The 12,845-nt window shown below is 36.1% G+C and overlaps 1 protein-coding gene across 1 annotated transcript in view; it reads left to right on the forward strand.

Moving 5' to 3' along the window:
- Positions 1 to 12,845, forward strand: part of ANO4 (anoctamin 4) — an 87,051-nt gene that overhangs the window by 32,586 nt on the left and 41,620 nt on the right. The window contains exons 5-7 of the mRNA XM_087934657.1: positions 3,844 to 3,954; positions 7,585 to 7,721; positions 9,594 to 9,752. Of these exons, the coding sequence (XP_087790783.1) occupies positions 3,844 to 3,954; positions 7,585 to 7,721; positions 9,594 to 9,752 (407 nt within the window). The remainder of the gene's footprint in view (positions 1 to 3,843; positions 3,955 to 7,584; positions 7,722 to 9,593; positions 9,753 to 12,845) is intronic.

Raw genomic sequence — 12,845 nt, forward strand, 5'->3', positions numbered from 1 at the left:
GGTTTATCTCACTGAAAAAAGTACATTTCTTTGTTTTTGCAATTTACTATTCTTCATCCTATGTCCACATCATATACAAAACAATGATAATACTATAATACAACACTTCTACAAAGTAAGGTTATTAAAAGACAGCATGTTGGGGCAATGTTTTGCTGTTATCTCTAGTAGCTGTGCATATTTTTGCAACCTTAATGTGGTAGACCTAATGTTGGGCTTGGTATTATACTTCTACGTACTGCTAGTGGAAGCGGGTGATATTCCACTTTTGTCTGTATTAGTTTGTCTTAATTTCCCAGTGCACTTGTACATTTTATACAAGTATTAGTACCTTAGTATAAATTGTACTTGTGGTACAATTTATAAACTTACCATAATTATACAGAATTTTGCAATCACAAAATGAATTCTCATAATTCTTCATGGAACGTAGATCACTTAATGTGGAGAATATAAAATTCCAATGCCAAAGCTTCATTATGATTTATGTTTAAAATAAGAATTCTAAACTTCTGAAAAGCTTCCCTGAATCTTAGACCTTCAGTTTCACTCCCCTAGTCTCAGTCTAAAGGCAGGAAGGTAGAAGATCCAGAAGCTTTCAAGTTAATTCTTGACTCTTAAATGAGTGCCTATCAGAACATGAAGAGTCTTACATTATAATTCTAAGCTCCTGTCCTCCTTCAATAAGGGGGTGGGGGCTGGGAAGGGGAGGAAGTTATAAGGTTTTTTTTTTGTCCCCAGGAAGTCTTGGTTTAAAGTTCCCATAGAAACAAGGAGAACAAAACACAGATTTTATCTGAATGATCCTAAGATTCAGGCTCTGTGCTAAAACAAATCAGAAAACTGGAACCAGATAGATAGCATTGGCAAGGAAATCAGAGAGCAGTTGTGACAGGATAGTTTATGTATCTGCAGTGCTGCCTTTACAACTACAGGTGAAACTCAAAAAATTAGAATATCGTGCAAAAGTTCATTTATTTCAGTAATGCAACTTAAAAGGTGAACCTAATATATGAGATAGACTCATTACATGCAAAGCAAGATAGTTCAAGCCACGATTTGTCATAATTGTGATGATTATGGCTTACAGCTCATGAAAACCCCAAATCCACAATCTCAGAAAATTAGAATATTGTGAAAAGGTTCAATATTCTAGGCTCAAAGTGTCCCACTCTAATCAGCTAATTAAGCCATAACACCTGTAAAGGGTTCCTGAGCCTTTAAATGGTCTCTCAGTCTGGTTCAGTAGGAATCACAATCATGGGAAAGACTGCTGACCTGACAGTTCTGCAGAAAACCATCATTGATACCCTCCATAAGGAGGGAAAGCCTCAAAAGGTAATTGCAAAAGAAGTTGGATGTTCTCAAAGCGCTGTATCACATTATTAATAGAAAGTTATGTAGAAGGGAAAAGTGTGGAAGAAAAAGGTGCACAAGCAGCAGGGATGACCTTAGCCTGGAGGGGATTGTCAGGAAAAGGCCCTTCAAAAGTGTTGGGGGCTTTCACAAGGAGTGGACTGAGGCTGGAGTCAGTGCATCAAGAGCCACCACACACAGACGGATTCTGGACATGGGGTTCAAATGTTGTATCCCTCTAGTCAAGCCGTTCCTGAACAACCAAAGAAGCATCTTACCTGGGCTAAAGAAAAACAGAACTGGTCTGTTGCTCAATGGTCCAAAGTCCTCTTTTCTGATTAGAGCAACTTTTGCACCTCATTTGGCAACCAAGGACCCAAAGTCTGGGGGAAGAATGGAGAGGCACACACTGCAAGATGCTTGAAGTCCAGTGTGAGGTTTCCACAGTCTGTGTTGATTTGGGGAGCCATATCATCTGCTGGTGTTGGTCCACTGTGCTTCATTAAGTCCAGGGTTAACACAGCCGTCTACCAGGAGATTTTGGAGCACTTCATGCTTCTTTCTGCAGACAAGCTTTATGGGGATGCTGACTTCATTTTCCAGCAGGATTTGGCACCTGCCCACACTGCCAAAAGCACCAAAACCTGGTTCAGTGACCGTGGGATTACTGTGCTTGATTGGCCAGCAAACTCACCTGACCTGAACCCCATAGAGAATCTATGGGGCATTGCGAAGAGAAAGATGAGAGACATGAGACCGAACTTTGCAGAAGAGCTGAAGGCTGCGATTGAAGCATCCTGATCTTCCATAACAACTCAGCAGTGCCACAGGCTGATAGCTTCCATGCCACGCCGCATTGAGGCAGTAATTGCTACAAAAGGGGCCCAAACCAAGTACTGGGTACATATGCATGCTTATACTTTTCAGAGGTCTGATATTGTTCTATGTACAATCCTTGTTTTATTGATTGCGTGTAATTATCTAATTTTCTGAGATTGTAGATTTGGGGTTTTCATGAGCTGTAAACCATAATAATCTCAATTATGACACATCACAGCTTGAACTATCTTGCTTTGCATGTAATGAGTCTATCTCATATATTAGTTTCACCTTTTAAGTTGCATTACTGAAATAAATGAACTTTTGCACAATATTCTAATTTTTCGAGTTTCACCTGTATATGTCCCCATTCTTTATTGGTTTATCTTTGAACAAATAAATTCCAGTTTTGTATGTGGATCTCAGCCTCATGTAATATTGCAACATACCTTTCTTTATTGTCTTTTTTCTTTTGCTTGCTATTACTTCAGTGTTAAATAAGCACTAGAGATATACAACTTCTAGTAATGTGTAGAGATCCAGGGATGAATTTGGCAAGCTTGATAGTGTGGTCATGACCAAGACCCCTCACTTCTTTGCCAGCAGTATCCATAAATCCAGAGGGCAAAATGATCAGAGACATATAATGTTGTCATCACACAAACATCATTATGACATACTTGCAATGATATCATGGTGCTTGTGTCATTATATATCACATACAGACACACCTTGTTGGTGTTAGCTCTTCTCTACTAAAACTATATGTTATGAATATATCAGTCTTCAGTTTCCAGAGCTTTGGCAGGCAACTAATTTAGATCCTGATTACATTTATCTGGTATTGCCGTATATATGCAGAAATAACTCTTTTTAACATATATTGTTAAAACTGCACATGTGAAAAGATAGTTTGTTAATAATAAATTTTGGAAAATGGATAATTTAGCCTCTGCTATATTTTATAAAATTTTGTTAAGCAGTACAATTTTTACTGGTTCAAAATAATTTACGTACTGTTTATTGAAATGCTACATTTTATATCTATTTGGCAAACCAAAGCTAAACAATATTCCCTAGCTAAAGAGATGTGCTTTGAAACTGCAATTTAAATTGCAAATACACTTAGTCAAATATTTGTCACCACCTTGGCTGGTGACAAATGTCTATGGAGAGGTAAGGAGGACAAATAATAACATGTATGTAATTACTTCATACAAATTCTAACAAAATATATTATGACATAGGTTGATAATAATGATATTTGTGTCATAACTTAGTTTTACATGTTGTTTTGATTCATGTATGCTGCTGGGAATGAGAAATACATTGTAATTTGATTGTTGGGCTGATATTTCCCTGCACTATTATACACAGAAGTGTGTGTGTGTGTCTGTGTGTATTTTCCCACCTCATTATAGTGCTTTTAAAGTTGTAGCAACGTTTTGGCAGAATCTCATCTGCCATCATCAGGCTTCTGTATTGTGTTGGTCTGTGAGTCAGACTTTCATAGCCGTTTCAGTTTTAAATTTCAGTTTTAAATTCAGTTTTAAATTATATATATATATACAACAATAGTAGTTGCTGCCATGGTATCTTTTCCATTTATTGCTGTTGCAGTAACTACTAAATTGTTGCAAACTCCACCAATCTCTTCAATTTCTTTAGATAGAAGAGAGCAATATCATGGTTGTGAGCTGGAAACACAAATACCAATAAGGCCTGATGCTCAGAAGACACATGTGGACTTTTCAGAGATTCTTAATGCAATACAAGAAAGTAAGTTATTTTGTGAGCCTTAATTTATATAATATGTGTTTATATATGAGATTTGAAAAATGAGCTAGACTGGTTATAATTATGAGAATTGAAGGTTGCTTCTTAGATTTAAGTTTGATGAAAAATGAATGTTGGGAAAAGACTTCTAGAGGTAAGATACTTGAATACCAATATAGATGACAGGCCTTCCACCTTATCTTTCAAGCATAATAATATAAACTAAATTGGAAACACAAATGTGTGATGTTTGGGTGAGGGGGGAATCCAATGAGACAGGCCCTTACCAGAACCAGTGCTTGAAAAATAATCAGAACTTTAATAGCTTCTGAAAGATAAGCAGGCAGTCTCAGAACTAGACAAATATCAGAGGAATATTGTTCCAAAGGCCAGTAGGACAACAGAGAAGGCAGGTCTCCTGCTTCACAGAGATAGCATTGCCTAAGGAATGGAACATGCCAACCCTGTCCATTCTTATTGAATAGACAGAAATAATTGGAAGTAGATGAGTAGATGGAAGTAGATGAGTAGCTTGGCTCTGCTTCATGAAGCAGTTAACCAACACCTAAGAATTGGATCCAGAAAGTGGACTGGTAATCATTGCAACTCACAAAGTAGAGGTGTCAAATGAACCCATTGAATTATGCTTTTAATGATCCAAGCTGAAGTTTCCAAGTGGTCATCAAGGGCAGCTCCATATATTGCCGTGATCCAATTGTGAGGTGACAAAGGCATGAACGACTGTCAGCAGGGCGTCCCCATCTGGAAATGGGCTCAACTGGCACATCACATCCACATGCACAGTTACATGTTAGTGATTTCACAGATCATTAACAAATGCAGCCAATGCTCTGGCATGTTGGAAGTGCAAGAAGAAAGAGAGTACTTTTCATCATATGTGGTGGTATTGTTCAGAAGCCCAAAAGTAGTGGCTTAAAATTAAAAAGTGGTTGCAAGAGATCCTTAAGGAACAAATAGAATTGGAACCAAAATTATTGTTGTTCGGGATATTTAAAAAGAAACATGGGGAAAAATATAAAATATATAATATTACATATTTTAACAGCTGCTAGAATTGCCTACACAATGTTGTAAGCACAATTATATACCATCACATGAATTGATCATTCAAAAAATAATGGTGTGTGCTATGATGGGTAAATTAATCCTGACGTTACAAGAGAAAGAGGACTCTGAATATTATAGAATTTGGGAAAAATGGTATGATTGGATTGAATTAAGACAAATGGAGGATGAAAGAATTAATGATAAGCAACCTATAGATTAAAGGTTTACATTCACATAAATTATATATATTTGTAAATAAGCACAAAATAGAAGTTTATGAGATAGATGTCACATACTATTAATGTCATAATATGTATATTTTTGGTTTGTTTTTTAAAGACTAATAAAGTTTATTAAAACAAAAACAAATGCAGCCAATGGTGTGCCTAGGTCTAAAACCCGATTGAAAGGACTCCAAGTAATCTACTTCATCCAGGCCTTTTGAAGCTACAGCATAATGAATTGCTTAGTAAGTAGAGGTTGGAACAGGCTTCAAGAGATCCTGTCTACTTCCAAAATGCCAACAGCTTAGTTTCAATTAGACAACATCATTATAACTGTTGATAAATAATCTTTTTCTTTATGTTATTGCTATTCAAGTTAGTAGCCATTACTGGTTCTTGTATCAGTGGATTCGATGCATCAGTTATTCATCCTGTTAAATGATATTTCATTTTGTTTGTTCTGAACTTGCTGCCAATGAATTTGAGTAAACTGATTTCTAGCATGATGAAGGAAAATACTATATACTTTGTCTCAATATATTTTAAAGTAAAGTATTAAACTTAAAACATTTTTGCTTTCTTTCATAAGGTGACAGTTGTAGAGATTATTTTACTACCCTCTTTGTATCTTCCTAATGCTATTATATGGCTCTAGAAAACAGGGACCAGGTTTTTATGTCATAGGCTGCTGTTATTAAACCTTTTCCTAGTAGACAAGAAACAAATATTTATTTTGTTAAAGCTTTTTTAATTACAGCTATAGAGTCCATTAGACCATGATTCATGTGAAAAGGCCTCAATATAAACTACTTCTTCTGCTGTTATAAATAATATAGTTACTTATTATACTTAATTGTTGGAAGTCCTTAGCTTAAAGAGGAACCCATTAAATATACTGTATATCTCTGCTTATTCTGTATTCCTCAACACAAAGCCATTATTATTGGATGTTTTTATGTATCATACTAACCAGAGGTGGTATTTAACAGGTTCTGATCAGTTCTGGAGAACTGGTAGCAAAAATTTTGAGTAGTTCAGAGAACTGGTAAATACCACCTCAGACTGGAGATTTTACAGTATCCTTCCCCTGCCACGCCCACCAAGGCACGCCCACAGAACCGGTAGTAAAAAAAAAAATTGAATCCCGCCACTGATACTAACTCGTAATGTAGTTTGTTTGCTTATAGTGAAATATTAATCTGAATTCAGTCTTTCTAGTTTATCTAAAAAAACATACTTGAAACAAGCCATTACCTATGGATCAAGCTCTTCCCAGATAGCTATGCCAGACCAATACCTCAGGCAACCTCATAGGATCTGTCATAATTTCAATTTTTCCTGAGCTCAAGTAGAAGAAGCTTGAATACCTTGTTTTTGCAAATATTGGTAAAGGGGCAAGATGTTTTAAAAATGGTAAACTAACAAAATGAAAAGTACATATATTTATATATACTATATATGTGTGTGTGTGTGTGTGTGTGTGTTTTCTTAAGTTTTCTAAGTTTTCACGGGTACTTACATGTATGGCATTCGGCTTTGCTCGGTATTTTCCCACGTCATAGTAGTTGTGCTTTTAAAGTTGTAGCGACGTTTCAGCAGAATCTCATCTGCCATCATCATCAGCCTGATGATGGCAGATGAGATTCTGCTGAAACGCTACAACTTTAAAAGCACAACTACTATGACGTGGGAAAATCTTTCAATGCCATATATATATATATATATATGCTGATGCTTCATTTAAACTAATACTGGTATTTGTGTCAACTAAAAATACTTCTTTGGTCTTTTTAGTTGTCAGCAGAAAGGGAGTGGGGAAAGCAGTGCATTCCTTAAATGCTTCAGATAATTGCTTTGGCAACCGAAGCTTCTGGCGCACAAAATAATTAGTGGAGAGCTTGATTGATGACCCTTGGTTATGGTTGTGTCTCATTGGGGAATATACATCCAGGGGGTGGGGGGAAGACCAGGGACAAGGGTGAAATGAATGATGTGTCAGAGTCAGCTGCAACCGATATGTCAACTCCTAATAAATCAATCTTTTTTACTCTGAGAGATGCGGCTAGAGACTTATGATTAGAATGGGGGTGCATGTTGGAGTCCTGACAATTTGTATATCAGTGATTGCATGATTTCTGTAGATGTCATATGCTAAATAAATAAAATCTGTTATAATAGATACATATTACATAATTATTTTACATTATATAATTATTGCAGAAGCCAGACTGATCTTCTTCCTACCAGATGTGCTGAGTTCATCCATGCCAGTTTTGAAAATATACTTGACTTTTTATTATTTAAAGCACTAATGTTTTAATTCTTTGTCATTGCTTTTTAGTAGCTAAGGATGTCAATATTATTTTTGATGAATTAGAAGAAATAACAAACTCTTCCAAAGATGATGAGTCTTTGCTTCACCATGGAAACTTGATTAGTACTTCAGATGATACTAGCAGATTGGAATCGATTGAAGAGGTAAGACATTTCATGCAAATATTTTATTTATAGATTTCCTTTAGGTAGCTCTGAGTTGGTAACACTGAACTTTTCAATTTACTTTCCAGATAGAGCTGTATATTCAATATACTATAAAAACAGAATGTTTTCATCCTTGTATTTTGCAGATTATGTGCTAAACTACACCCCCGGATTCCCCTAATAGCATACTTAATTCTTCTGTGGAAAATAAACGTTTGCTTTGTCACATGAGTGACAGAAAGTGAAACAAATATATTAAAACAGTACATGGAATGACAATTTATTTATTTATTTAAAACTATTTATATGCAGCCTACTAAAAACAAAATAACAAATATAGAATAATCACCTCCAATCATGAAAACTATAACCTCCAGGAACAAAATTAAAACAAACATTCATTTTATCTTCTGAAGACATGATAAAAATTAATCTTTACTTGTTTCTGAAACAAATATGGATGGAGCCATTGTATCTTCATGGAAAAAGAATTCCAAAGGATTACAGAGGAACTTGCCTCAATGTTACCCTCTGCTAATGTATCCATGCAGAAGGAACAATTAATAAATGTTCCTAAATAGAATATGCCACTTGGAAGATTCTATCAGAGGAAGGGATCCCTTGCAGATCAATGACAAAAGACATAAAAAGCTTTGTAGGCAGTGACTAGCACTTCAAAATGTATTGAGAAGCTTACTTCCAAGCCGTAGTATTTTGTGTTCTGACCCAGGCTTTGTAAATCATAATTATTCACAAACTTGTTTTAAAAGCAAAACCTATTTTATTGCAACGCTGGAAATTGTTTTCATTCCCAGCCGGAGCTAAGCTTAAACAGTCCCCCAAGATAAGCACACACCTTTCAGTTCTATGGAATGCTGCCAAAAAAAGGCACATCCAATTAACTTATTATAAAAGAAACCAACCAAAGTACACAGAGCTTCAAGGCGGACTTGGAACCAATCATAGTACTTTGCTTCCTGCCAAGGTTTTGTCATTTAGGCCTGACTTTTATCCCTTATAGGAGGGGCAATCACCTCCCAGCCTTACTCCCAAGTCGCCCCTTTTGTTTTAGCTGCTCTCGTCTTCTAGCAGCTCTGCACACACGTAAACTGGGAACAGGCTCCCTTGGATCCTTTGCTTCCCTGTTGCCAGACTCCGAAGGCTCCGGAGGCAGCATCCCACTCCCAGATGGTCCTGGCCCCATCCCTGCATCGGGCACAGGACCCTTGTCCGACTCCTCTCCAGACTCCCGGACTGGTCCCCATTGTTCCCCACTGTCCATTTCTGCTGCCGTTTGCACTGGCTGCTGGCGAACCACAACATTTTGGACCAGTTACAGTTCCCAAATAAGGCAACCTTTCCTTTCAAAGGCAACCCCAAGTAAAGCACATTACAAATGTGTGATGATGAGAGCATGAGTGACAGTTACAAGCGTATCTTCTTTCAGAAACAGTTGTATCAAGCATTCCAAGTGTTCCTGTATAGACCAAAGTTTGTACCCTCTATTCCAGCAAGAGTCTTAATTCCAAAAGAATCAATCAATTCTGGATAAGCTTCTTTTGGAAGAGTGCAACTCAGTAGTAATTATATATTAAATTATAATGGTTCCAAGTTATTTTTTAAAAAGATCTGTCAGAGCAACCACTGGGACAGATAATATGAAATTTTGAAAACAGGTAATAACTATATATGACATGATTATATGGAAAATTCTTATGTGGTTTAATAAATCTGATTTTAGTGTTATGTTGTGTTATGATTATTTATATGCTCTGTACTAGTTTTCAGATATTTTGTTCTGAAATCCTTTTTTTACCAAAACTGATGTTGGGGGGGTTTATTTGACAACTGTACTGACTGCCTTTACAGGATATTCCAGAAAAAAATAAATCCAGTGGACTATACTTCAGAGATGGAAAATGCCGCATTGACTATATCTTGGTATACAGAAAATCTAACATGCAAGCAGAGAAAAGAGAAGTATTTGAAAGAAATATTAGAGCAGAAGGACTTCAAATGGAGAAAGAGGTAGGAGGGCTGGAAGCAAGAGTATTTCATTGCAATTTATAATTTACAGCTGATTTCAAGAGGGTTACTAAAATGTCCATTGACCTACTTAATTGATTAAATACAGTCTAGTGATTTAGGCAATGACCTGATTCATCTCAGTCTAATTCAGTGGCTTCCTGATTTGACTAAAAACTTGATCCAAAATGAGGACTGAAAAACCACATCTTTGAAATGGAATATAATAATGTGACATAAAATCGGATACGCAACACAAACAAAGCAAAATAAAGTTATATTCAGGATCAGCCTTTGTAAATTTTCTCAAGAAGCATACTTTATGTTTTAAGACAAAAGCTGTTGTGAGCTTCGACTAGAGGACCTCTGAGGACCCTTCCAGCCCTATGATTCTATATTTCTACCACATCTTTTTCTATATCACTTTTATAATCCAGATTTTTTAAAGAACTCCAGATGCACATTGACAGCAGTCTCAGTTTATGTTTATCCAATAAAATCTTTTGTTCTTATATTCACTGCTATAATATTAAAAAAATCTTGAAAGTAAGTTCTGAGTGCATTGTTCGGAAACAGCCATATTTTTTTAATAATCATTGTAGTCCATTTTAGTAAAGGACTTGTCCTCCTTCAAGAGTAATCCTTTGCTCTTTTGGTTTCTAGCCAGCCTTCCATTCTCTTATTATTATCTTGTTTATTTTCCAACCAGCAAAACTTTCTCATAGAAGGGTTTCTTACAATTGATTTCAAAGACTTCATGTATTGTCTTATATATTTGTAATCAACCACAGGAAATATTCTTTCAAGTCCATCTAGCCCCTTAATTTTCCAAAATCAATATTTTAGTCCCCCTTTAGTTGTTTTCCAGAAATTAAACCTTCTCATTTTTTAAAGTCTGAATCTCTCTTTAAAGATTGCTTTGAAACTGCAATATGCTGTACACAACAAGCTGCCTTAGATTGTTGCCTTCTTGGAAAGGGACTAATTCCTTATCTGTATTCCATTAAAGCTTCTAAAATATGCTGACCACACTTGTCTATTTGTGGTCTTCATAAATAGAGTATGAATTAAAGCACATTAGAAAGAAGTATAGTTCGTGCTTGATTCTCTTTCTGGTTAGAGCGTGTATGAATTTAATATACAGTACTATAAAAAGCACACTAACACAAAACCAATACCTATGTTGTTCATTTATTTATTTTTTATTTATTTATCTTGATTTGTCAATCGCTTACAAGATAATAGGTATAAGTGTATACATAGTTATGAATACATGAAATAGGTACATATAAAAAAATAAAAGAAACAATAGGGACAGTAGCATGGTGGTGTGCTTATGCACGCCCCCTACAGACCTCTTAGGAAAGGGGTGAGGTCAATAGTAGACAGTCTAAGGTTAAAGTTTTGGGAGTTTGGGGAAGAAACCACAGAGTCAGATAGAGTATTCCAGACATTGACCACTCTGTTGCTGAAGTCGTATTTCCTGCAATCAAGTTTGGTGTGATTAACCTTGAGTTTGTATCTATTGTGTGCTCTTGTGTTGTTATGGTTGAAGCTGAAGTATTCATTGACAGGTAAGTCATTGCAATGTACAGTATGATTTTATATACCATACTTAGATCAAACCGAAGACGGCGTAATTCAAGATTTTCTAGGTCTAGAATTTCAAGTCTGGTGGCATAAGATATTCTACAACAAGTAGAGGAGTGGAGAACTCTTCTTGTGAAATATTTCTGGACTTTCTCAACTGTGCTAATATCAGATATGTAATGTGGGTTCCAGACTGATAAGCTGTATTCGAGTATTGGTCTAGAAAATGTTTTGTATGCTCTAGTTAGTAGTGTGATACTACCAGAGAAAAAGCTCCGTAGAATTAGAATGATTAACAACTCTTAAAGCCTTTTTGGCTATGTAGTTACAGTGGGCTCTAGCAGTTAGATCATTAGAGATGAGTATTAGAAAGTCCTTTACAGAGCTTGGATCATCAACAAGGTCTTGACTATTCAGCTTGTATTTTATTTTCTGATTTTTTTTGCCAATATGTTACATCATCTGCGAAGAGAATGCAATTGTTCTTAATACAATCACAGAGGTCATTTATGTAGAGTATGAAGAGAGTTGGTCCAAGAACACTGCCTTGGGGGACACCACTTTTGACAGGTACAGAATTTGATAGGACGCTCCCAATTTTGACCATTTGTTGTCTGTGTGACAGGAATGCTTCTATCCAGTTATGCAGTTGCCCAGAGACACCATAAGATTTTAGTTTTAGGAATAGTTTGTCGTGTACCACTGAATCAAAGGTTTTACACAAGTCTATGTAGATTGCGTCTATTGTTTTGCCCTGATCGAGTTGTATAGTCCATATGTTTTTGCCGTGTAAGAGTTGCAGATTACAGGATAGTTTTTTTAAAAACCAAATTGTTTATTGGAGAGTAGGTTGTTTGTCTCTAAGTGGAGGATAATGGATTGGTTAATAATTGATTCCATGACTTTACAGGTGATGCAGCATAAGGAGATTGGTCTGTAATTTTCAACTAGGCTGGGGTCTCCCTTTTTGAAGATGGGGATAACCGTGGCTTGTGACCATAGTTTTGGCAAGGAGCTGGTCCTGAAAGATTTTTCAAAGATTATTCTTAGAGGTTCGGCTATGGCAGTGGACAGCTTTTTTAAGAAGTAGGCACATATTCCGTCTGGTCCAATAGATGGAGATGGTTTTAGATTGCGTAGTGCTTTTTCAACATTGTCTTCTGTAAAATCGATATGTATTAGATCATTGTAGTTGTCTGTGGTTCGACTAGGAAATACTGGGCATGATCCATTGCTGTTTACAAATACTGAGCCAAAGAATGTGTTAAAGAAGTTGGCTTTAATGATGTCGTTGTTGTAGTCTTTACCATTAGGTCCTTGAGTCTTTTAGTTTGTTGTTTACAAAATTGTAGAAAGCGTGGGTGGAATTGGTGCGTAGAAGGTTTTTCTCTTGTTTAATGTGATAATTGGTGCATTCAGTGTTTATCTGGTGGCATAAATTTTTGTATCGGCTTTTGAAGTTGGCAACGTGACCATATTTGTTTTTCCGCCAGAGTGATCTCTTTT

The sequence above is a fragment of the Pseudonaja textilis genome, chromosome 5 (genome assembly GCF_049901715.1).
Source record: "Pseudonaja textilis isolate UNSWEBS1 chromosome 5, rPseTex1.2, whole genome shotgun sequence".
Classification (NCBI taxonomy): domain Eukaryota; kingdom Metazoa; phylum Chordata; class Lepidosauria; order Squamata; family Elapidae; genus Pseudonaja; species Pseudonaja textilis.